This window comes from Chionomys nivalis, chromosome 22, assembly GCF_950005125.1.
Source record: "Chionomys nivalis chromosome 22, mChiNiv1.1, whole genome shotgun sequence".
Classification (NCBI taxonomy): domain Eukaryota; kingdom Metazoa; phylum Chordata; class Mammalia; order Rodentia; family Cricetidae; genus Chionomys; species Chionomys nivalis.
In genome coordinates, this window is record NC_080107.1 from 39787509 (window position 1) to 39810611 (window position 23103).

The window sequence follows — 23103 nt, forward strand, 5'->3', positions numbered from 1 at the left end:
GGTTAGCCTGGTTTGCATAGTGACTCCCAAGACAGTCAAGGCTACAATAGTGAGAGCCCCAGCCCTGTCTGAGGGAGGAGAGGAAGAAAGAAAGAAAGAAAAATCGGCTCTGAGAGTTGGAGACGTGGCTCAGCAGTTAAGAGCACTTGCTGCTCAGGCAGAGGACCTGAGCTCAGTTCTAGCACCTACAGGGCTGTTCATAGCTATCTGTAACACCAGTTCCAAGGGCTCTAATGAGCCGGGCGGTGGTGGCGCACGCCTTTAATCCCAGCACTCGGGAGGCAGAGGCAGGCGGATCTCTGTGAGTTCGAGACCAGCCTGGTCTACAAGAGCTAGCTCCAGGACAGGCTCCAAAACCACAGAGAAACCCTGTCTCGAAAAAACCAAAAAAATAAAAATAAAAAATAAAGTAAAGGGCTGGAGAGATGGCTCAGAGGTTAAGAGCATTGCCTGCTCTACCAAAGGTCCTGAGTTCAATTCCCAGCAACCGCATGGTGGCTCACAACCATCTGTAATGGGGTCTGGTGCCTTCTTCTGGCCAGCAGGTATACACACAGACAGAACATTGTATACATAATAAATAAATAAATAAATAAATAAATAAATAAATAAATAAAGTAAAAAATGTTAAGTCTTGGCCGGGTGGTGGTGGTGCACACCTTTAATCCCAGCACTCAGAAGGCAGAGGCAGGCGGATCTCTGTGAGTTCGAGACCAGCCTGGTCTACAAGAGTTAGTTCCAGCCGGGTGGTGGTGGCGCACGCCTTTAATCCCAGCACTCGGGAGGCAGAGGCAGGAGGATCTCTGTGAGTTCGAGGCCAGCCTGGTCTACAAGAGCGAGTTCCAGGATAGGCTCCAAAGCTACAGAGAAACCCTGTCTTGAAAAATAAAAAAAAAATAAAAATAAAAAAGAGTTCCAGGACAGGCTCTAAAGGTACAGAGAAACCCTGTCTCGAAAAAAAACGTCAAGTCTTTAAGCGAGGCCTGTGCCTGTGTGAGAAAGTATGGAGAGGAGAAACTGCTGTCGCTAGCTGAAAGGTGCGGCTCCTAAGGGGAGGGCTCCCCCAAGTAGGAAAACAGCTCAGCAGTGCGAGGAAACCAACACTCAGCCACTGTAGGTCAAGGGCTAAAGGTTCTGGGCTTAGGTTCTCAGAACACAGGTTACAAAGGCCGGCTGAATCTTCATGTCAAGGTCCAGGGAACTAGGGCCAGTGTCTGGTAAGCTGATTCTCTTGGTCCTGCCTAGCAGGCTGGGCAAGGCTACACCTGTGTGAAGATGGCAAAGGTCCAGGTTCTGACCTACCACCCTAACCCACCAACTAGTTCCTCAGCTCCGCAAGCATCCTGATCCTCAGGAAGACACTAGACCTTCGGTGACGTATCTGGATCAGGTTGTCCCACATTGTCACAGGATCCTTTTTCTATTCTGTCCTAGGTCAGGACACTTAGGGTTAGTTCCCAGGCTGCCATTTCAATCCTGAAGAAAAGGGCACCATGCAGGAGCAGAGAAAGCCAGGGATATCAGGAAAGCCAGAAATACGCAGGAAGCCACATATTCAAAACAGCTCATTGGGCAAAGGATGGGCAACCAGGCACACCAGAGATCACAATTCAGAAGAATCATTTGCATCTCAGTATAGTGGGGGGAGGGGAGCTCTCGGAAGACTCTTCTTGTTGCACAGTGTAAGCCAGAAGAGATCAGAAGAACAGGCTGCAGACAGAATTCCAAAGGAAGCCTAGGAAAACCTCAAGGAAGGTCAGCTTTGCAATCTATACCCGTTGGGCCTACAGTGTGCAGAAGGGGCCTGTGTCGTGACGCTTGGGTCTGCGCACTCCTTGGATGACAACTCCAGGCGGAGACGGGAAGCGGGAATTGTAGCAGTCTTCCACATAGTATGCAGCCGGACCTGGGGTTCGGGCTGCAGAGAAAGCGAGCTGACCCTAGTCCTTACCACCGCACCATCCCCATGTGCCCCAAGCCCCACTCCACCCTCAGGCAGACCAAGCCTCTCTTCCTAGGCCTCCTTACAGGAGCTGGTCCAGGAGACAAACGCTGGGGAGCGACTCATGGAGAAGGCAGGCGAACGTGTGCTCTGCATACGGAACCCAGGAAGGATGTTATAGGTGTTAGGACTGGGTCGCTTCTCGCCAGAGGGCTGTGAGGCAGTCAAGAGTGAAACATTGGTAGAGGGACCTCGGGCTTGAAGCATCCCTGGACGTAAATGACTCTCTGGTATCTTGACAGCGGAGCGGCGTCGGCGTCCAAAGCTGAAGGCCGGGAAGGCAGGCTGGCTCAGAGGCCTGTACTCGGCGGGTGATGGCCACTGTGAGGAGTCAGAAAGCGACCTGGGGCTGCAGCCTCCTTGCTCAGCTTTACCCTATCCAGGCCTGACCTGTGTTTTTGTGTTTGACCCCAGGGTCAGCCCATCACCAGGCCCAGCCACGTAGCTCCTCCCTCAAGCCTTTCTCACAAGACCCCTGACCCCTCTTTTCCCCGCCTCCTCCTCACCTGCAACACCCCCATCTTCCACAAGGCGTCCCCTAACCATCTTCTCCCACCCTTCCTCTACCTGGCCCTACACAGCGTCTACCTTTCGCTCTTGGTCGAAGTCGGTCTTCTGCAGGAAAGGGCTTTCACTTTGGAACCACAAGGTCTGCCATGCCCTGCGGCCACCACCCTCTGCAGTGGGGTGGATAGTTGGTGGGGAGGTCTTCGGGGCAGGAGGCCCCCATTCCCCAGGTATAGGCAGGGTTGTGGGAACATGCACCTCGGCCAGGGTACTTGCGGCCCATGCTGTAATGGGGATGTGGAGAGGACTCCCGCAGAGACGCACTGGGCACCTCATACGCAGTGGGACCAGGGACATCCAGGTCAGTCAGGATTGGAGGGCGTCGTTCCAGGACTGGTACGAAAAGCAAACTCTAGACCCATTTCTTCCCCAAAAGTTGCTTTTCTCTTATCCCTCCCCATACTGGCCTGGGACGGGAGTGAGGTAGCCGAGAATCTCACTCACACAGCTCCTTCAGGGTCCCTGTGCAGAAAGCTGAGGACTCTTTGGGGGCAGCCATTCTGAAGCCACTTGGGGCCCTCTTCGTCTTTAGGGGCCACATCTCATCCCAGGCTGCCTCAAGCTCCTGGTCCCACCATAGAACAGCAGCCTCTGGCCTGCAAGGAAGCCAACAGCCACTGTCCACCTGTCTTAGTGGCCTTTCCACCAGAGTCCCCTCTTGCCCACCACCCTCTGAAATTACTGCGTGGGATGAAGAGGTTGCTGACTCAGGGGTCCCCGGGTCCAGTGTTTGCCTCCATTGATGTAAAAATTTGCCAGGAACTTCACAGCCTTCTGGTCAAAATTCATTCTGAGTCTTGGGGTTCTCTTGCTAGAGGGCACTGCTGGGCTCTGTGACCTCACTGTTGGGTATGCCCCTCCCCTCTGTTGCTGGGAGCTCCCTAGGAAAGGAACATTGTCCAGATCAGGAGGGGCTCCCCTACAGGGCCTCCATCCTCTGCCCCTCTCACTACCTGCTGAGACCATCACCCAGGTCAGCTTTGGTCCAGACAGGCTCTAACCTGTCCCAGCCCTTTTTCCCTCTCCTGGGAGTTCATCTGCTCTAGCAATACTTCTGGGGGGGGGGGGTCTGGGGCCCCATGCTAGGTGACCAGGGAGCAGGGCCTGTGAGTACCATGCCAAGTCCTGCAGCATGGCTAGGTGTGTGAGTGAGGACCAGCTAATAAAAGACAGTCAGGAGAAAGAGGAAGAGCTGCTGCCCCTGGAGCAAATCCTGGCCTGGGGAAACAAAGCCAAGTAACTCGGGCCTGGCTTCAGGATCAGGCCAGTTCACTCAAGGCTAGTTATAAGCGCTTGTCTTCTGCCTCTGCCTGCAGGTATGGCGGCCAGAAGGCCAGAATGTATTAGATGAACTGGGTTGTGCCAGGGTGATATATATACAAAGGATTACTGAGCCTGAAGGAGAAAGGACCCGTCTGGGCACTAGGGCCCTTGCAGAGTGGCCTCTGACGTTGACTGGTCTGACTGTCCCAGCCCTGACCTTGGTCCCAGCCCTTCCCAGGCAGAGCTCAGACAATACATACCTTATCCACAAAGCCTCCCCCAGCCCTCTTCTATCAGGACTGGGCCTTTCTGGAGGCCCTTCCTGGACGCTCCCTTTAGCACTGGCCCTGACTGGCACTCTTCTGAATAGATGGATGGAGACGTGAGGAAATGAGTTTCATTTGGACAAAGGGAGCCTTCTCCTGCATTGTGCAATGTCCGTTGAAAACACAGTTGATGGTGTTAAGGTACCTGGTGTGTAGGGATTTGTTGCCGGTTAGGTGACTCCAGTTTCTCCCGGCAATAAATTCTGCTGTGGGAATATAGATGGCTCAGTAAGTAAAGTACCTTCTGTGCATGCCCAGTGTCCACATAAAATCCAGTTGTGTGCCTCTGCAACCACAGCACCAGGCAGATAGAGGAGGAGGATGCCTGGAGTTCATCGTCCAGCCGGTGGAGCTGAACTGATGCACTGCAAGTTCTGTGAGACAAACCACATCTCAAAAACAAAACAAACACAAATGAAGGTGTGGAGCAGTTGAGAAAGAATCCCAACATCAGCCTCTGGCCTCTAGAATACACACTCATACTGCTGAGGAGCTGGGCATGGTGGCCTACACCTGTAATCCCAGCCCTTGGGAGGCTGCGGCAAGTGTGTGGCTACAAGTTCAAAGCCAACTTGGGCTGCGGAGCAAGCGAGCAAGAAAACAGATGTAGCTGTGATGGTGTCAAACATGTATCTTGATTTCATATGTATGTATGTGTGCCACATGCAAGCCTGGTGATGTGGAGGTCTGTAAAGGGCATCAGATTTGCCTAGAAGTAGAGTTACATTTGGCTGTGAAACTACCATGTGGGTGTTGGGAACTGAACCCGGATCTTCTACAAGATCAACAAGTGCTCTTAGCTGCTAAGACACCTCTGGTCCCCACCACAACCACCACGGACCTTTGGCTATGAGTTTCAGAGCACTCATTAGGGTGGGGGGAGCAGTGTCTTGTTTAGACGTGCTCTGTAAAAGCAAATTGTGCTCCAGAAGGTGTACCTCAGAGACCCACATTAGAAACCTCTGTTACTGCCGGGCGATGGTGGCGCACGCCTTTAATCCCAGCACTCGGGAGGCAGAGGCAGGCGGATCTCTGTGAGTTCGAGACCAGCCTGGTCTACAAGAGCTAGTTCCAGGACAGGCTCCAAAGCCGCAGAGAAACCCTGTCTCGAAAAACAAAAAAAAAAAAGAAACCTCTGTTACGCCGGGCGGTGGTGGCGCACGCCTTTAATCCCAGCACTCGGGAGGCAGAGGCAGGCGGATCTCTGTGAGTTTGAGACCAGCCTGGTCTACAAGAGCTAGTTCCAGGACAGGCTCCAAAACCACAGAGAAACCTTGTCTTGAAAAACCAAAAAAAAAAAAAAAAAAAAAAGAAACCTCTGTTACTAGCATATGTCAGCATTAACTTGATTCCGTACAACTTTTGTGTTTAGAAGCTATGAGTTTGTTTTGTTGTCAAACATTTGTGTTTACATTTGCATTTTAATATGGGGGCTAATTTTTAATGTTTTATTTCATAAGATTTTTTAGGAGATTTTTTTCAATGAGACTGTGAAGCAATTACCTGAATTTAATTTACTGAGATTTTTGTTTTTGTTTGGTTTGGTTTGGTTTTCCAAGACAGGGTTTTTCAGTGTAACAGCCCTGGCTGTCCTGAAGCTCACTTTGTAGACCAGGCTAGCCCTGAACTCACAGAGATCCACTTGCCTCTGCCTCCTGAATGCTGGGATTAAAGGCATGTGCCCCCACCGCCCAGGTTATTTTTGGTTTTTTTAGACAAGGCTTTTCTGTGTAGCTCTGACTGTCCTGAAACTCTAATCTGTCTGCCTCTGCCTCTTGAATGCTGGGATTGAAGGCATGTGCCACTACTGCCCAAGGTATCTTTAGTATTTTTAACTCTCTCTGTGTGTGTGTGTGTGTGTGTGTGTGTAGGTATGTGGACTTGAGTGCATATGCCCACAGAGGCCAGAGGTGTTGGATTCCCCTGTAGCTAGAGTCATGATATGCCTGATGTGAGTCCTGGAAATCAAACTAGGGTCTTTTGAGAGAGTGGTTTTAACCTCTGAGCCATCTCTCTAGCCCTTCACAAGTCTCTTTTGTGCACTTATCTGTTCAACAGCTATTGCAAAGTTTAGTCTCCTCTCATTGTTTATGCAGATTTGACATGGAGTAGGAGCTGCTAATTTTTCCCCCTCTATGTTATATTCACTTGTATGGTTATAAAGCTCTTTCTACGAGCTGGGAACATAGCTCAGTCTGTTTTCCATGCATGCTTTCTGGGCTTTGGTTTGGATCATCAGCTCACATAGAACAAGCTTGTCTCAGTGGCATGCTTGGGCCATTCAGATGGTTCAGTGGATAAAGGCACTTGCCACCCAAGCCTGACAATCTGAGTTTGCACCCCAGAACCCATATGGAAGAGATAACCAACGCCCCAAAGTTGTCCTCAGACCTCCACGGAAGTGCCATAGCACATGTGTGCACACACGATTAAAAACATCGCTTTGTGAAGCAAGTGTCGGGGAAGCACTGGCCAGCCAGCCTAGTTCCATCAGCCAGCCTCAGACCCCAGAGAGAACCTGCCTTAGAAGACAAGGTTGGCAGTGGTCAAGAATGCTAGAAAACAACCCTGGGCCTTGCACCTGCACACATCTGGACAGGGATGCACATGTATGCAAAAAAGGGTTTTTGTTATTAAATAGGGCTTTATTTGCTAAAGTGTATTAGTGGATGTCAGAGGATAACTTTTGGGAGCAGGTTCTCTCCCTTGCTGAGTTCCTAGGGTTAAACTCTGTCTACCAGCCGCATGACGAGCATTCTTTACCTCTGAGCCATCTCACAAGAATCGAAGAAAGGGTTTTTTTTTTTTTTAATTTTTTGCTTATGTTCATTGGTGTTTTGCCTGCATGTATATCTAGGAGAGGGTGTCAGAAACCCTGGAATTGGAGTTATAGACCGGTGTGTGTGAGCAGGCACGGGAATTGAATCTGTGTCCTCTGAAAGAGCAGCCAGTGCTCTTAACTACTGAGCCATCATCTCTCCAGCAGAACAAGGATTTGTTAAGTATAGAAATTAATGTCTTACACTACAGGGGAACAAGCCTATTGGAGAGTCCACACAAGCTGTCATCTGGGAAGCCTGACTCAGTGCTGACTTCATCAGTGGAGAAGGACTAGGGTAAAGAGCACCACCATGAAGCAAGGACTGCCTGTCAGTGGGTCTTGGCCCACCCCTTCCAAATCTGGTCCACCCCCTTCCGATTCTAGCCCCTGAGCTCTGCATGAGTGGGCTTCCTTCTAGGATGCCCTGTCTTGCTTCCTACCTGGTCTTTGAACCAGAGATGCTGTGAGATTGGGAGCACACACAGGGTTAACACATGGCTGGGTCCATAATGCTGGCCCCTTCACAATGGTTACCAGGCAACAGGTCTCTTTTCAGGGAAGAGGTGGACACAGAAAGGGCTGAACCAGCAAGGGCAGAGTCAAAGCAAAATGACAGCTACTCAGAAACACAACCTCTTCACTCCAGAACCCCACTACATCCCTGGGTAAGAGCTGGGAGCTCTACAGAGAGGGGCGGGGGCTGGGGAAGAGGGCTGAGCAGTAGGGCTGGGGTTTAGCCTGGACTCCAGGAGACTGAGGACAAATGCTGAAGAGACCCAAAGCCAGGGTTACCAACGAGTGGAATCGAGACCTCCAGGGCTGAAGACCTCTAGGTCGAGAAAACTCTGAGGTGGAGCTGCAGATGAAGGCCTAGGCCTTGCCTTTCCCTTTGGCTTCAACCCGAAAGCAGTACTAGGCAGCCAGTTTGTCTTTCAAGGCCAATCTGGCAGCGACTGGATGAGCAAATGCTGGACTTCCTCTCCATAGGAAGAGGTGATTTAGAGATGGAGTAAGAGTAGTCCAGTTAGCCGGGCGGTGGTGGTGCACGCCTTTAATCCCAGCACTCGGGAGGCAGAGGCAGGCGGATCTCTGTGAGTTCGAGACCAGCCTGGTCTACAAGAGCTAGTTCCAGGATAGGAACCAAAAAAAAAAAAAAAAAAAAGTAGTCCAGTTAAAAACAAAAAAACAGACAAACAGACAAGGTCTTGCCCAGAGGGAGGGTGCCTGGCATGCATATGCAAAGTCCTGGATCTGATCTCCAGCACTGCAAAATAAATAATAAAAACCTCCAAAGAAAGTGTGTGTGCATACCTGCCCAGACCCAAGTGCAACATGGGACATAAAATAGGGAAAAAAACTGAAGGACCTATATGCTGGTCTTGCAGAGAACTGAGGTTCAGTTCTCGGCATCCACATGGTAGCTTCACAACAACCCGTAACTCCAGTTCCAGGGCATCCATCACCCTCTTCTGACTTCCACGGGCACTAGACACACATGTGGTCCATAGACATACACGCAGGCAAAGCACATATACACATGAACGAGAGACTTGCTGGGTGTGCGGGTTCACTGTGAACAACAATCTGATAGTAGTGATGGAAGTGCAGACCTGGCGCCTAGTCAGACTTGACTGCCCGGAGCCCTAGGCTGCTTCCATTACCTTCATCTAAGTGAGCGGAGATCAGGAAACCAGGAGTGGCACCTCCCCTGCTTCTCTCCACAGCTATGCTGGTTTCTATCCTCAACTGCGCTACCAGGTGGGGAACACGTATGGCCGCACCACGGCGCAGTTGCTCACGGATCCCAGCGTACAGAAGAGCCCCTGCTCTGTTCTGTCACCTATGTCCAAGCCCAAGTTCATCGAGGACTTCAGTAAATCTAAGCCACCGTGGATTCCCTGCAGGGACCTGACAACGCCTTACATCCCACACTATACCAGTGAGCTTCAGGTCCAGGGTGGGGCCCCATCCAGCCCTGCCTCCACTGGGGCTCCACCCTCCTTCCTATATGGCTCAAAAGCTGCCCTGTTTGCACAGGTCTGAAACCCTACAAGAACTTTGAGATCCTGGGCCAGCCCCCACGCCAGGAGGTGGACACCCAGGGGCCACCACAGGTAGAGAACATATCCAGACAAGTTTCACTACCTGCAGACTTCATGCCTTATCCTCCCTACCCACCATTCCCTCCAGGCAGAAAGGCAGAAGCTAGAGAACTGGGACATCCAGGTCTATTGTTGGCGTATGGGGAAGAGGCCTGGAAGAGTGCGGCACCTGTTCAGGAGAGCCCAGGGAGGTACCAGGTAAGTGGAGACACCCTGGCATGGATCCTCTGTCTCCAACACACACTTGGGTGCAAACTGTGTAATTTGCACTTCCCTGTTCCAGCTCTACCACTGCAGGAGGGATGAGTACCTGCCTCCACATCCCCCGCAGGAGACACTAGATGTGGACAGGTACCAGCGACTACCCCAGCTGGACCACCCCAACTTAATCCAACGCAAGGCCATCTCAGGTATGTGCTAGGTACCTGAGCTCTTCCCTGTGAGGTTCCAAGGGTCCAGAGAAGGTGAGAATAACAAGGTTTGCCCCCTGGGCTCCTTCCTACCCTGAGAACAGGGTTTGGTCTCACTTAATTCTTTTTACCTTGACCCAGCCTAGCTGCTCCTGCGTGGAGCTAAGTTTGGCCCAAAGAGTCAGCAAGCAACCTTTAGGGATGGATGGAAGGGCGCAACAGCTAATGTTGAGTCTGACACACCTGGGAGAATGTAGATTATGCCCGGAAGGCAGCCAGGGAAGAACCCTGACATCCACCCATCTCCAGGCTATGCTGGCTTTGTCCCCCGGTTTGCCTGGGTAATGGGGATGAATTATCGTGATGGAGTCACACAAGCTATGGATGAGTTTGACAAGAACCAGGTAGGAAAACATGGGTCTACCTGAGATGGCTCAGCTAGTTCTGCTTCCACTCCCACCTGTAAGCATCCATTCCCAGGGGTCATCCTTAAGGCCCTTTGTTGAGGCTTGGGGCCTGATCACATCCTAACAAGGTCTGGTTCCCTACCTGGTAAGGTGGGTTTGGGTGGTCAGTCAGATGGGTCACCAGTGTGGGAGACAGGACTTGTCAGCTCGTACCCATTTTCTCCAGTTTACGTTCAGACACCCAGTGTGTGCTCTGGGTGAAAGACTGCCCAGGAGCCACTGGCCAAACACCACCATCTACCGAAACCAAGGCCTGATTCCTTTCTACATGGGCTTCATCCCATGTGAGTACATTCCCAGCCCGAGACCCAATACCCACTTCAGAAGGACACCGAACCTATGACAGGGTCAGACGGCTGGGGGTCCTGTGTCACCTGCCACATTTGCTGATAATCAGCTGTTGGCCTACTGACCAGAGGCCTAGGTTTTGTCTTGGATTAACTACCCAGTCAGTCTGGGGCCCTCCGGCCCTTCCCGTTAAAACCCCCAAGGCCAATAAGGTTCCTCCGTGCCTATTTAAGAGGGTATCCACAAGATGTAGAAAAGCTGCTGTTCAGAGCCTGTACTGACCTCTCTCCACTGCGCTGGACTTTTTCCTTTGCAGCCATGCAGGACAACTACGCACTGACTTTTGGTAACAGCACCCGAAAAGCCTATCAGAAGGAACTGGAGAGGCGAAGCCACACACTATGAATTTCTTTAATGGTGGTATCTGTACAAATGATGTCAGGACAGGACAGCAAATGCACAGTGGACATGGCTAGCAGACAGATGTGAATGAATAAAGAGTTCACACTGCTCCCATGCTGTAGCTGCTTCCCACAGCTCTAGGCCACCTCCTCCTCAGCCTCCTCCTCAAACTCGCCCTCCTCCTCAGCTGTGGCATCCTGGTACTGCTGGTACTCAGACACCAGGTCGTTCATGTTGCTCTCAGCCTCGGTGAACTCCATCTCATCCATGCCCTCACCCGTGTACCAGTGCAGGAAGGCCTTGCGTCGGAACATGGCTGTGAACTGCTCGGAGATGCGCTTGAACAGCTCCTGGATGGCAGTGCTGTTGCCGATGAAGGTGGCGGACATTTTTAGGCCCCGAGGTGGAATGTCACAGACAGCTGTTTTCACATTGTTGGGGATCCACTCCACAAAGTAGCTGCTGTTCTTGTTCTGGACGTTAAGCATCTGTTCGTCCACCTCCTTCATAGACATGCGGCCCCTGAAGACGGCAGCCACCGTCAAGTAGCGCCCATGGCGGGGATCACAGGCGGCCATCATGTTCTTGGCATCGAACATCTGCTGAGTGAGCTCAGGAACTGTCAGGGCCCGGTACTGCTGGCTGCCCCGGCTGGTCAAGGGGGCAAAGCCAGGCATGAAGAAGTGCAGGCGAGGGAAGGGCACCATATTTACAGCCAGCTTCCGTAGGTCAGCATTTAGCTGGCCAGGGAATCGCAGGCAAGTGGTGACCCCACTCATGGTGGCGGACACTAGATGGTTCAGGTCACCATAAGTAGGTGTGGTCAGCTTTAGGGTTCTGAAACAGATGTCATAGAGTGCTTCGTTATCAATGCAATAGGTCTCGTCAGTGTTTTCAACGAGCTGGTGCACTGAAAGGGTGGCATTGTAAGGCTCAACCACTGTGTCCGACACCTTGGGGGAAGGGACCACACTGAAGGTGTTCATGATTCTGTCCGGGTACTCTTCCCGGATCTTGCTGATAAGGAGGGTACCCATCCCAGAACCAGTCCCCCCGCCCAGGGAGTGGGTCAGCTGGAAGCCCTGCAGGCAATCACAGCTCTCGGCTTCCTTTCTCACAACGTCCAACACCGAGTCAACCAGCTCTGCGCCTTCTGTGTAGTGCCCCTTGGCCCAGTTGTTCCCAGCCCCACTCTGACCTGTAAAAGAAAACAAGCGGTCACTAACTAGGTATGTGACCAAGAAGCCAAACAGTGTGAGATTGTCTGTCACCTCTAAAATAAAGTGACACCACAGCAACCTACCACGTAAAAAAATAAACGAGGGCGAAAACCAGAGGTAGGACAGTAAGACAGTAAACTCTCTCTCCCAGGCAGCTCTGCCAATCTTCAGGGCAGCACAGGGACCCCCCGCCACCAGGTCAGGTTTGCTCACACTCTACCATCAACTAGCCTCCTGGCAGACAGACCTTTCTCCCAAAGCTGCTTTCGACCAAGGGATTGAGTAACTCAGAAAGCAGGAAAGTGTTACACCTGGGCAGCTAGTCAGCAGAGACTTTTAGGTCAGCCCCTTGACCTTTGAGCGTCAGGGTTAGCAAGCTCCGCCCATACCCCCCGCCGCACTCACCGAAGACGAAGTTATCAGGTCTGAAGATCTGCCCGAAGGGCCCGGAGCGCACTGAGTCCATGGTGCCGGGCTCCAAGTCCACGAGCACGGCACGGGGCACATACTTGCCACCTGGTGGGATAGGGGATCGTCAAGCGTGGGCAAACCGGAGGAGTGATCGGGAGGACGGACGGGGCATAAGTCTTACCGGTGGCCTCGTTGTAGTACACGTTGATACGCTCCAGCTGGAGGTCGCTATCTCCGTGGTACGTGCCGGTGGGATCAATGCCATGCTCGTCGCTGATCACCTCCCAGAACTGCAAGGGACTCGGGCGTTAGCTGAGTCACGGCGGCCGGTGCGCTCCAAGGCAGCCCCGCCCCGGATGGGTGCGGCAGGCCCTTCCCCCCACTCCACCCCACCCCCGTCTCCAAAGTGCCCGGGCGACGGGTCCCTAGGGCCGCGCACGGTCCGCCCCCACCGCCACCACCCACCAGCTCCACGTCCCGGCCCGCAGTACGCCGGTAACCAGGAGGCAGTGAGCGTGCCGCCGCTTCCGCCATCTTCCCCGGCTGACCGTACCGCAGGCGGCCGTCCCCGCAGAACCCTAGCCGCCTACCTTGGCGCCAATCTGGTTGCCGCACTGCCCAGCCTGCAGGTGCACGATCTCCCTCATGGCGGCGGCGACTGCGGAGCGACTGCAGAGGACGAACAAGCAGGGAGGAGCAGGCGCACAGAGTGCTACAACCGACGCTCTACCAGCACTTATATACCCCTCATAGCCCGCCTTCGCCAGCCTAGGATTGGGCTCCCAGAACGAGGCCAAGGAGCACCCTTCTATGATTGGTTATTTTTCCGTCAATCGAGTGGTCTAGGGCCCGCCTTCCCAACGATATACGCTCGTTATTGGTCAGTCCTGACTAGGGTTCTCCCTATCACAATCCCCGCCCTGGCGCCGCAGTGCTCAATTCATTGGGTGTTTCAAATGATTGATTTGCAGTCCCATTGGCTGCCTCCTGGAAGCACGCCGAAACCCTGACACTATTGGCTGCGCTGGGTTGGCGTCCTGGTAACCGCCGCAGTGCAGCGCGCGGGCGGGACGTGGAAAGCAAGCTTCCGCCCGGGAGGGCGGGGGCGTCACTTTTAGAGTTTTGTGGGCTCGGTTTGCTTTGAGGATCCGGGTGCTGCTACTGGGGAGAGAAAGGGCCCAAGGTATTGCGGTCCGGGACACATTGCGGTTCAACTTTGGGACTTTGAAGATGAGGCGGATTGCAGCCGTGAAACAGCAACAATAATAGGATCCGGTGGAGGCGCTGGGTCCTCCCGGGACGCACTGGGCAGGCGCGGGGTCTGTTTGTTCCCGGGAGAGCCCTCCCTCCGCCCCTTCGGCTCCGCTCCGTGTTGTGGAAACCAGTTGGCCTGGAGCCTGTCTCCTTGGAGCCCTTGCTCCAAGTGCACGCAGAGCTACATGGAGACTGCAGGGCCAGGCATGCCTGGCCATGACTCTATGAGAGGGAAAAACAAACAAACAAACGGACAGAAGTAAAATTAAGTTCCTGCCCTGTAATGAATCGCTTAGAGAACAATATATTTATATATTTCAGTAAGTTTTTATTCTTGATGTGTCAGGTTCAAAGCATCCCCTACCCTCAAAATGGCAGTGCTGACATTTTCCTAAACAGAAGGACTTGGCCAGGTAAACAAGCCTAAAAGATTTGTTTATTAGAAAAGTAGATCTCTTAAGGTGTTTTTGGTTCACGAGGAACTACCTCCCTTAACCTTCTCCCCCAAAATCAACTGTGTCATGGGCGGTAGTTATGAATCAATTCTTTCCTGCCATTTGCTCTTTTTCCCCCTTACCCACAATGGCCTTGGCCGTTTGATCCCCAATAAATCTTTCTGCCCACGGAGCAGACTAGTTCAGTTGTTCTCTGTGCCGTCCTTTATACAAGGCGGGGTCTTTTAACCTGTAACCTGGAATACAACTCAAAGAAATTCTGCCTTAGCCTCCAGAAGGCAAGAATTCACAGGCCTTCCCATGCCTGGCTTTGTAACTTTTTTTTTTTTAAAGGAATGTTACAACTATGGGCTCTGTCCCAGTTCAGCGACTAGGCTTCTGTAGGTCTAGCTTTTGGTATGAACGACCTTCAAAAGTAAGTGTGTTAGGCAATCCCTAGGACCAACAATGTCACAGGGAAAAATCACCAGGACAAGCAGAATCCTATATCTTATTGGTCATATTTACCATTCTAACCAGTATGCTAGTCTCTAGTAAAGACCCGACTGTCCTGTCTCCTCTCCAAAAGGGTAGTTCAGAAAGGGGGACATGGGTTCTGTTGATCACATGCCTCAGGAGGGCTACACGTGTGTTGTCAGAGACCAGCTTCGACGAACTTCATATGTCCCAGGATAGGAGCATGGGTATTAGAATTATTAAGCGCCAGACAGTGGTGGCGCACGCCTTTAATCCCAGCATGGGGGGAGGCAGAGGCAGTCAGATCTCTGTGAGTTTGAGGCCAGCCTGGTGTATAAGAGCTATTTCCAGAGCCAGACAGTGGTGGTGCACGCCTTTAATCTCAGCACTCATGAGGCAGAGGCAGTCGGATCTCTGAGTTCGAGGCCAGCCTAGCCTGGTCTATAAGAGCTAGTTCCAGAGCTGGGCAGTGAGGCCTCTGGGAGTTCAAGGTCAGTTTGGTCTACAGGAGCTAGTTCCAGGACAGGCTCCAAAGCTACAGAGAAACCTTATCTTGAAAAACCAAAAAAAAAAAAAAAGAAAAAAGAAAAAAGAAAAGAAAAAAGAAAAAAATTATTAAGCAAAAGGAACAGAGATATGAGAGAAATAAAAGGCAGAAAGAACACAGGACCACCACAGTTATTTTCCACACGTACCCAAAAGAGGAGGGGGCGGAGCCAATAGACTTCATTAACATGATATAAGGAATAGCTGAGTTCTCCAACCTTTGGTCCAGGTGGAGTGGATCCTTCCCTCTACCCAAAATACTAATTAACCACACCCTAAACCAGGATCTCGTTTGTAGCCACACCTGTTGTCAACAACTTTGAAAGAGCAAAAATAAACTCAAGCTTTGACCTTAGTCAAGGTGGAACAGGCTCCCATCTGTGGACCCCCACAGTGTGTGAGGTGCCCCAAGTCACTTTGGGGCATTCTCAGAGTTATCTGAGTTAGCTCATCCTTGCAGAATAGCTTGGCTGCCAAGCAGCAGACGTAACCACTAGAATCTCAAAGCCAGAACATTCATATCCATGAAGGAAGCAGAAGTTCTGAGTTTTAACACAAAGAGCTGCCAGGGCTTCTCTTGGAGATGTTTGGGTCCCCAGTTGGGCAATAGGTATGAATAACCGAGCAAAAGACCATGGCTCTTGAGCATAAGTCCAGCAAGGACAGTGGCTGCCCACAGCTGCTAAGGGAAGATGCTGGAGATTTTCACCATGAACCAAGAGTGCCCCTGTGCTGGTGAGAAAGAAGACTCCGTAGGACAAGAACGCCTGGCGCCTATAGCCCGAAAGGATATGCACTGAGCCGGCCAGAAGTGCAGGGAAGCAAGCAGAATGTTCTGTGGAAGCATTGGGTGCCTGCCCTCCCTCCCCAGCCTGCAGCTGTTGGAGGCTGCACAAGGAAGGCTCTGTTTACTGGTGGCCATGGTCCCAGTGGGAGGGTGCATTACTGTCAGGCAGGAGCGGCAGGCAGACAGTCTTTGCGGCCTGAAAGGACCCTGTGGTCAGCTTTTGTGGAAGGCCTTTCCTCACCCCGGAAGGAGAGGTGCCAAGGTGCTTCCCCTGTGGACTAGGCCTCACTGACTCCCTCAGTGGGTCTTCCAGGGAAGCAGGGAACATCAGAGAACACCAGGAGGCTGGGTGAAAGCACCCTGCAATCAATCAGTCAATCACAGGAGTGGGGGAAGTAAGGCAGCAGTGCACAGACCTCGCTCTGTCTTTGCTGGAGTTCATCTCTGCAAGTCCTTGGCTTGCAGAGCAGGCAGTCAATCCTCTTGGTAGACAGAGTGACTTCCAGGCATAGGAAGCCTAGGAGCTGGGGTAGGGGGTGGCACAGAACTTGGGTGACAATAAAGGCTATGGGTAAAGGGGGCCTGGGCTGTTCTGAGAGACAGAAAGGACCACAGAGACACCCACAATGTGTGTGGAGGATGGAAGGGAAACAGAAAATACAAAGGGGGATGGACAGATGGTTCAGCAGTTAAGACCGCTTGTTGCTCTTGCAGAGGGCTCAGATTTTTATCTCAGTACCTACATGGTGGTTCACAACCATCCATCTATCCATCCATCCAGGCGATCCGGCACCTTCTGACCTCCAGTGGCACCAGGCTCAAGCAGTGCACATACATCCATACATACAGCTCCCAAACCAAAACAACAACAAAAGCACTCACACATATAAAATATGTAAATCTAAATAAATGTAAAAAGAGAGAGAGAGAGAGAGAGAGAGAGAGAGAGAGAGAGGGGATAGGACCTTAGGGGCTCTCCAGGTTTTATCTCCCTGAAGGCCATGCCATACCCAATGACCCACAGTGTCTGGCTAGGCAAACCAGGAGGTGTGGGGGAGGGGTGCTGGGAAAGGGTTTGGGCCAAGAAAATTCACACAGGTATGTTCTGTGGGCCACATGTGGGCAACGGTAGCTACACAGGAGACAGCTCAACCTGGGGGGCTTACTTAAGACTCGAGGGTTTTTCTTTGTTGTAACTCACTCGCACAGTTCCGGATCATGAGCTTTGCTGATGACAATCTCGTGTCTCAATATCAAAAGACTGGACATGCCCAAAAGCAGTAATGGACAGACCAGAAGGTATCCCTGTCCAGCCCAGCTCTTCTGTGGGTCTGATGGCTATAACCTAGAGCCTGAGTTTTGGGTGGCTTTTTTGGTGGTACCGTGTATGGCGGGCGGGGGTGAGCAGCCTCAAGCTGCAGGAAACGGTAAGAGGCCTCTGCCTTTTCTCTGGTATCCAGTTACCTTTTGGCTGTAGGACAAGCTTTCCTGTTAGAAAACCAGAGGCACGGACAGGGGAAGGAGCCCTCACCATCCTCTCCCAGGGCCTTTCTTAGGCGGTCAGGTGAAGAAAATGGTGTCTGGCCCTTATATCCTTTCACCTAGATGAGCAAGTTCTAGCAGGTTTCCTGGACAAGTTTGGGCACCAAGGTGGCAGAGGTAGGGTGCTGTTTAGGATCCCGGCAGGAGGAAGGGTGCCCCCTGGTGGCTAAGGAGACCATGCCCGATCAAGCTTGCCGGCAAGACGCAAACCTATCCTCTTGAACAACTCGGTAACAGTCATATACTCTACGGCAGCTCCCTCCACCCATTGCCTGGCAGATCTCAGGTCCCCCAGCCCAGCCTTCCCAGACATTCCCTCCGGCCCGAAGGCCTGTAAACCGGCTGCCACCAACCACCACAGAAATAAACAAGCAGCGGCCTCAGGGGAACCCTAATCCCGAGTCTCCGCTAGGGGCAGCATGGCGCTGCTTGTCCACCTTGAGATAGGTACGTCCTCGGGCTGCCTTATCTGGGAGAGAAGGTCGACACTCCTTGGTAATACCGCCGTTTATTTGCAAAAGAATGGCACGCAGCAGTCTAGGAAGTCCACGCGGAGCCCTTTCCCTCCTCCCCAGGAAGACCGGCAGGCAGTCTCTCCAGCCTCCAGTGCCCTGAAGCTGGTGGAGGTGGGCAGACGGTCTACAGCACCAACTTTTCACAACTGTTGGGAAGCTATGACCTCTGGGTTCTCATAGCAGTGAGCGACTTTGCTAGTCGTTCTGGAGTTGCTGCAAGCACTGCAGGGGCAACACCCAGTCACCAGGCGGTCCCAAGGCTCCAGAGAATGGAGCCAGAGAGGCAGCCAGGCCCAAGATCGAAGACAGGGAGGCAGCCAAGATGGCCGGTGTTTTTGCAGGACATTAATCAGCATGATAAGGAGCACCAGCCCCACCAGAGGGCCTCCCACTGCAGCTAGCACTGAGCCCCCTGCCAGGGAAAGTCCAAAGGCTGCCAGGGGCAGCAGCAGGAAAGTGAATAGTAGGTAGACAATGGCTACCCAGCGGTACTGGGCAGTCAGGTCACCAAAGCGCTTGGCCAGTGGAATGGGTAGTCTCAGGACAGGCACCAGGTACCACAGCAGTATGCCAGCCAGGTTGAAGAAGAAGTGGATGAGAGCAACCTGGTAAGCAAGAAGGGCAAAAAGGGGTGAGGAGCTTGGACCAGATGATGTGGGTCACCTGGGCCTCTTTAGAAATGATGACTTTTGCCAGGTGGTGGTGGCGCACGCCTTTAATCCCGGCACTTGGGAGGCAGAGGTAGGTAGGCAGATCTCTGTGAGTTTGAGGCCAGCCTGGTTTACAGAGTTCCAGGACAGGACAGGACCACACAACACACAAAACAAACAAAATCAAACAAACAAAAAGAAATCATGCCTTTCCCTGCTCTGCTCAAGTCTGAAGCTTCTCTGTGGTGTCCTCCTGAGTGGTTCAGAGAGGCCACGTAGGATGGCACGGTCCAGCCAGAGCAAGCTCACGTTCACCCTACAACCCTCCCCCACATTTTAGGAGATGGGCCTATGCTTGCACAAGTGTGTGGTACATATATCTCTGCTGTCGGAGACAAAGCGGGGTAGGGTGGACAGGGAACGCAACACACGGCCTTTCGGTAAGTGAGCACAATCCAGAGCCCTGGGAGAGGATGGTTCAGGGTCAGGAGGATCTGAGCGGCAAAGACAATACAGAGTCAAAGATGCAGGTGGCAGGCAGGGAGGGCAAGGTTCGGGTTTTTCCCAGGAGCAGCAGCTAGTGCCAGCCAAGATTTCAGAACCTAATCGTGCCCTAGCCAGAGGGAAGTCAGAGCCAGAGCAGTGGACCAAAGATTAGGCGATTTAGAGAATCAGAGCTCAAATAGGCCTAAGAGTGAGGCATGGAGCTGCGAGATTTGGGGTAGGGGAGACAACTTAGAGGCAGAAACATGTCTCAGCTTAGGTGGCATGATGTGTTAGCAAAGGTGCCCAGGTGAGCAGGCATCCCCAGGATGGGCTCTGGGAAGACACCACACTCCTTAGCTAGTGACCTCAGTACATGGAGGAACAGGAATTTGGGAAGAGTCACATTGAAAGTGTGGACCAGAGGGCCACTCTTGAATACCCCAGAGAACACAGTGAGGAGTCCAGGACGGAGGCAGCAGAGGAGTAGTGCTCCTTCAAGGGAAGCTGGGGACAGATAGAGATACAAAGATAGAGGGACAAAGAGCAGGAGGTGACCACAGGTTATTCCAGGAAAGTCGTCCTGGAAAGGAGGAACCAGAACCGAGGCTAGGGCTGCGAGGTGCCCACAGTGTCCCCCTGGATCTGGGGCTGCAGGGCTGTGGTTGGAGCCTGAGGAGCCCAAGGAGAGCTACCGTGCTGGGAACAGGGAATCGATGGCGGGAAGTACCTGGACTGCAAAGAGCAGCATGTCTGCGGGGCTGGCCAGGGCCGCCAGCAGGGCTGTGGTGGTGGTGCCAATGTTGGAGCCCACGAAGAGGGGGTAGGCCCGTTCAAGGTTGATTATCCCAACCCCTGGAGAAATGCAGGGTCACTAGGGGCTCCAGCCCGGCTCCCCCATCATCGCCCATCGCCCGCTTTGGCTTACCCATGAGAGGCACGATGGCGGCCGTGAATACACTGCTGCTTTGCAGCAAGAAGGTTAAGCCTGCACCAACAAGGACGGCCAAGTAGCCGCTGAGCCAGCCAAAGGGGAAGGGGAAATCTGCAGGCGTGTAGCGTGGAAGGCTGTTGGGTCATTCTTAACTCCCCGTCTTACCCTCCATTCCAGGCCCAGGGCCTCCACACACCTCACCTACCCGCATTGATGACTGTTTTCACAGCCTGGGCGATGCGGCCCTGCAGCACAGAGTTGAGCAGCTTAACGATGAGGACCAGACAGGTACAGAGCACCAGCAGAGAGCCCGCCAGCAGGATGAAGCCCACGGCCAGATCCGTGAGCCCCGTGCCCACAAACAGGTGATGGCCTGCGGCGGGGCGGGGTGATGAGTGGGAGGGAGTGAGAGCAGGGCAGGGGGCGGGACCAGGGCAGGGGGCAGGACCAGGGCAGGGGGCAGGACCGGCGCAGGTACTCACAGGGCACTCTGTTCTCCGGAGCCACTGTGCTATTCTCCCTGCAGGGGTGGAAGCCGCCGCATTCCTCGTTGCTCCCCTGGGGCTGAGGGACGGGGAGGACTCAGGTCGGGCTCACAGCAGGCAGACAGAGGTTAAAAGGCTCAAGATCAAGCGGGCAGGATGATTTGGCAGGTCAGAGATCAAACGAGAGAGGGATGGGGTCAGAGGCACCTCACCGGTGGTTTCCCCTGGACGTCACACCATTGTTTAATCAGGCTGCCGTTAGTGGTGTTGCCGGTAGCACTACTGGTAATCATGCCGGTATCCAGCTGGTAGACAGAGGGGGCATGATTATGCATCTGGCACTCCTCCCCTCAGCCTATTCCAAGCCTAAACCCTCTTCTTGTCCCCTTCCAGGACAGGGCTTCTGCCTCCTGCTCCTCATCAGCCAGGCGCAGGTACCTTCCTATGGTACATCTGTCCTCACCTGGATGATGAGGTGTGTGAAAGGCTGCGTCAGTGCCTTGAGGATATCGGGGGCCTGCCTCCCTGGCTGGAGGCTAGCAGCACCCAGGGCCAGTCCACTCAGCCTCTCTAATGCTGCCGTGGCGCTCTCCAGTGGCAGCAATACCAACACTGTGAGCCAGTTGAAGATGCCATGCACAGCCGAGCCGCTGAAAGCCCTGCAGTCACACAGGGCAGGCTGGCTGTCTGAGCAGCCTCTGCTGAGGCCAATACAGACCCAGCCTGGCCCTTCAGCCCTGACTCACCTCTGGAACTCCTCCCGGTCCCCTGACTGCGCCATCGAGACCAGGGTGCTGGTGATGGAAGTGCCCACGTTGACGCCCATGATGATAGGCACAGACATCTGGACAGTCAGCACTGTAGGGGTGCCATTTCAGCAGCCCTGCCTGTTCGCCAACCCGCCCACCACTGCCCTGGGAAAAGGGAGGTGTACTCACACTTAGAGGCCACCATGCTAACCACGATAGAGGAAGATGTACTGGAACTCTGTACGAGGACTGTGACCAGCACACCAATGACCAAGCCAGCCACGGGGTTGGACAGCACCACATTGTCCTTGAAAATATCTCCGGCCATTCTGCCTAACCCCCAGAGAGAGATGCACGGAGGCTGCCAAGGGCTGCCGTCCAGTCCCCGTCCCCGTCCCCACCTAGGCCTCCTGCCTGGTCACTCACTGCCTAGCAGCTGGAAGGCGGAGCCGAGGATGTCCAGGGAGCAGATGAAGAAGTAGAGGTTTCCCAGGAGTCCACACGCCTTGAGGAAGCCGACGACCACCTGGTGAAACCTGCTGGCCGTGCTGACCTCTAGAGACACCAGAGAGCTTATTTGACCAGCTGGCTACTCCCCAGCTACAGCACCGCCCCACCCCACACACATTTTGTTCCCTGTGAACAGGGGCCATATTTCCTGTCACCTCTCAGACAGAACACAGGATCTCCCTTCTGTCCCATTGGGCAGGAACCCATGTCCTCTCGTGTTCCCCAGGGCAGAGACTATGTCTCCTCCTTTGTCCTCCCTGTTCCTTTGCCTTGTGAATAAACCCATGACCTTGGAGGGGAAGTCCCAGAACTGAAGCCATCAGCAGGGAATAAAAGGAAGATCTGAGACTGGGAGGGGAGTTTTCACCCCATCTTAAGCAAATGAAGGTGGGTTTCTATGAGGTGTATTCCACCAAGTCCCAGCCTATACTCTGCTAAGAAACGGGAAGCCAGGGGCCTGCCTGCACTCTGTCTCATCATCCGCAAACCTACCTTTCAGTTTGTCAGCGTTCTTCTGCTGAGGGAAGGCCCAGGGGTCTGTGCCTCCCTCCTCCAAGCCTGGGATAGAACTGGAGGTCCCTGCAGGGGTCAAGTCAGGCAGGGCTGTTTGAGAACCCCTCTCCAAGGAGGAGAACCAAAGGAAACCAGAGGTGGAAGGGGCTGGGGCACAAGGGGCCACGGATGAGGTCCAGAAGCAGGGAAGGGAAGAGTTTCAGTGAGTCTGGCTCAGGCCAGGGGTTGTGAGGAAACCCAAGAACTCTTCAAGCGGGCAGCTAGAGAACCCTCATTTTGCTTAGTGTAGCTGTTCAAGGGGCGCCTGATACCTGCATTTCTCAGATTCCGGTCCACCAGGTCAATGGCATCCAAAGTAGGGTTGGGGAACTGGCCACCAGCGAGGGAATTCGGCATCGATTTCAAGCAAAGAGACCCAGGCCCAATCCTAGATTTGCTGAGGGCAAAGCAGGTAAGAGCTGGTGGTTCTTCCTACTCTGCCTCTATCCCACCCAGCAGTCTAACGTCAGGCCCCTGACCTGAACTTTCAGCCGCAGCCCCGTGCCTTGCAGGTCTTGGTGGCTTTCTCTTCCCTCTGACCACAGACAGATGGCTACCGTGACCTCAGGTGACTGTCAGGCGAGCCCAGTTTAGCTTCAGGGGGCAGGAGACAAGAGCCACTGGATCCCAGGCTCCCTTACTAGTCTTGGCTGAAAGAAGGTTCGGCAGTTGACTGAGGGCACAGGGTTCTCGGGCACTACCTGGAAGTAGCCGGTAGCTCAAGAACCCTGGGATTTCTCCTATCAAGTGTCAATGAGGACACTCCAGATGGTCCCAGCTTAGACTTTGGTATTTGATACCAAACAGGTGACGTCCTTGCTTGATAAGAGCCCTGCCCCACCCCACCTTCAACTTAGGAGCAGGGCTTTGGAACCCCCTGCCCATACCAGATCCCTTCTACCTATC

General features: G+C 53.3%; 4 protein-coding genes across 6 annotated transcripts; 1 reads left to right on the plus strand and 3 right to left on the minus strand.

Moving 5' to 3' along the window:
• Positions 1-1784: 1784 nt before the first annotated feature.
• On the minus strand, positions 1785-3358 carry Stpg3 (sperm-tail PG-rich repeat containing 3). The gene is made up of 6 exons (XM_057755798.1): positions 3252-3358; positions 3014-3165; positions 2768-2902; positions 2591-2679; positions 2029-2323; positions 1785-1918 (listed from the first exon to the last, which is right to left on the minus strand). Exons 1-6 carry the CDS (start codon positions 3356-3358, stop codon positions 1785-1787), a joined length of 912 nt encoding a protein of 303 aa, XP_057611781.1.
• Positions 3359-7588: 4230 nt separating this feature from the next.
• Positions 7589-10651, plus strand: Cimip2a (ciliary microtubule inner protein 2A). 2 transcript variants are annotated; one of them, XM_057754906.1, is made up of 7 exons: positions 7589-7644; positions 8704-8918; positions 9017-9279; positions 9365-9491; positions 9801-9895; positions 10125-10242; positions 10563-10651. In XM_057754906.1, the coding sequence occupies exons 1-7, from the start codon at positions 7589-7591 to the stop codon at positions 10649-10651; spliced, it is 963 nt and encodes a 320-aa protein (XP_057610889.1). The 2 variants fall into 2 exon arrangements, with proteins under 2 accessions (XP_057610889.1, XP_057610890.1); XM_057754907.1 differs by having other exon boundaries at positions 9413-9491.
• On the minus strand, positions 10640-12997 carry Tubb4b (tubulin beta 4B class IVb). The gene is made up of 4 exons (XM_057754905.1): positions 12870-12997; positions 12461-12569; positions 12274-12384; positions 10640-11846 (listed from the first exon to the last, which is right to left on the minus strand). Exons 1-4 carry the CDS (start codon positions 12924-12926, stop codon positions 10786-10788), a joined length of 1338 nt encoding a protein of 445 aa, XP_057610888.1. The 5' UTR covers positions 12927-12997; the 3' UTR covers positions 10640-10785.
• A 4977-nt stretch (positions 12998-17974) lies between these two features.
• Positions 17975-22554, minus strand: Slc34a3 (solute carrier family 34 member 3). 2 transcript variants are annotated; one of them, XM_057755533.1, is made up of 12 exons: positions 22470-22554; positions 22138-22224; positions 21562-21690; positions 21325-21468; positions 21133-21244; positions 20850-21045; positions 20599-20691; positions 20384-20459; positions 20107-20274; positions 19896-20012; positions 19698-19822; positions 17975-18439 (listed from the first exon to the last, which is right to left on the minus strand). In XM_057755533.1, exons 1-12 carry the CDS (start codon positions 22552-22554, stop codon positions 17975-17977), a joined length of 1797 nt encoding a protein of 598 aa, XP_057611516.1. The 2 variants fall into 2 exon arrangements, with proteins under 2 accessions (XP_057611516.1, XP_057611515.1); XM_057755532.1 differs by having other exon boundaries at positions 20384-20465.
• Between the last annotated feature and the right edge of the window lie 549 nt (positions 22555-23103).

What these genes read in the sequence shown, in the direction of transcription:
- Stpg3 (XM_057755798.1), bottom strand. Translation starts at nt 3,358, where the DNA reads ATGAATTTTGACCAGAAGGCTGTGAAGTTCCTGGCAAATTTTTACATC. An exon ending in CAACCTCTTCATCCCACGCA is followed by an intron (nt 3,166 to 3,251) that starts GTAATTTCAGAG and finishes GCTTCCTTGCAG; the next exon opens with GCCAGAGGCTGCTGTTCTAT. An exon ending in ACTTCGACCAAGAGCGAAAG is followed by an intron (nt 2,324 to 2,590) that starts GTAGACGCTGTG and finishes GACTCCTCACAG; the next exon opens with TGGCCATCACCCGCCGAGTA.
- Cimip2a (XM_057754906.1), top strand. Translation starts at nt 7,589, where the DNA reads ATGACAGCTACTCAGAAACACAACCTCTTCACTCCAGAACCCCACTAC. An exon ending in TTACATCCCACACTATACCA is followed by an intron (nt 8,919 to 9,016) that starts GTGAGCTTCAGG and finishes CTGTTTGCACAG; the next exon opens with GTCTGAAACCCTACAAGAAC. An exon ending in ATGAGTTTGACAAGAACCAG is followed by an intron (nt 9,896 to 10,124) that starts GTAGGAAAACAT and finishes CATTTTCTCCAG; the next exon opens with TTTACGTTCAGACACCCAGT.
- Tubb4b (XM_057754905.1), bottom strand. Translation starts at nt 12,926, where the DNA reads ATGAGGGAGATCGTGCACCTGCAGGCTGGGCAGTGCGGCAACCAGATT. An exon ending in GCAACCAGATTGGCGCCAAG is followed by an intron (nt 12,570 to 12,869) that starts GTAGGCGGCTAG and finishes AGTCCCTTGCAG; the next exon opens with TTCTGGGAGGTGATCAGCGA. An exon ending in GTACTACAACGAGGCCACCG is followed by an intron (nt 12,385 to 12,460) that starts GTAAGACTTATG and finishes CTATCCCACCAG; the next exon opens with GTGGCAAGTATGTGCCCCGT.
- Slc34a3 (XM_057755532.1), bottom strand. Translation starts at nt 22,554, where the DNA reads ATGCCGAATTCCCTCGCTGGTGGCCAGTTCCCCAACCCTACTTTGGAT. An exon ending in CGCCTTCCAGCTGCTAGGCA is followed by an intron (nt 21,469 to 21,561) that starts GTGAGTGACCAG and finishes TCTGGGGGTTAG; the next exon opens with GCAGAATGGCCGGAGATATT. An exon ending in TCCGGAGAACAGAGTGCCCT is followed by an intron (nt 20,275 to 20,383) that starts GTGAGTACCTGC and finishes GCCCCGCCGCAG; the next exon opens with GCCATCACCTGTTTGTGGGC.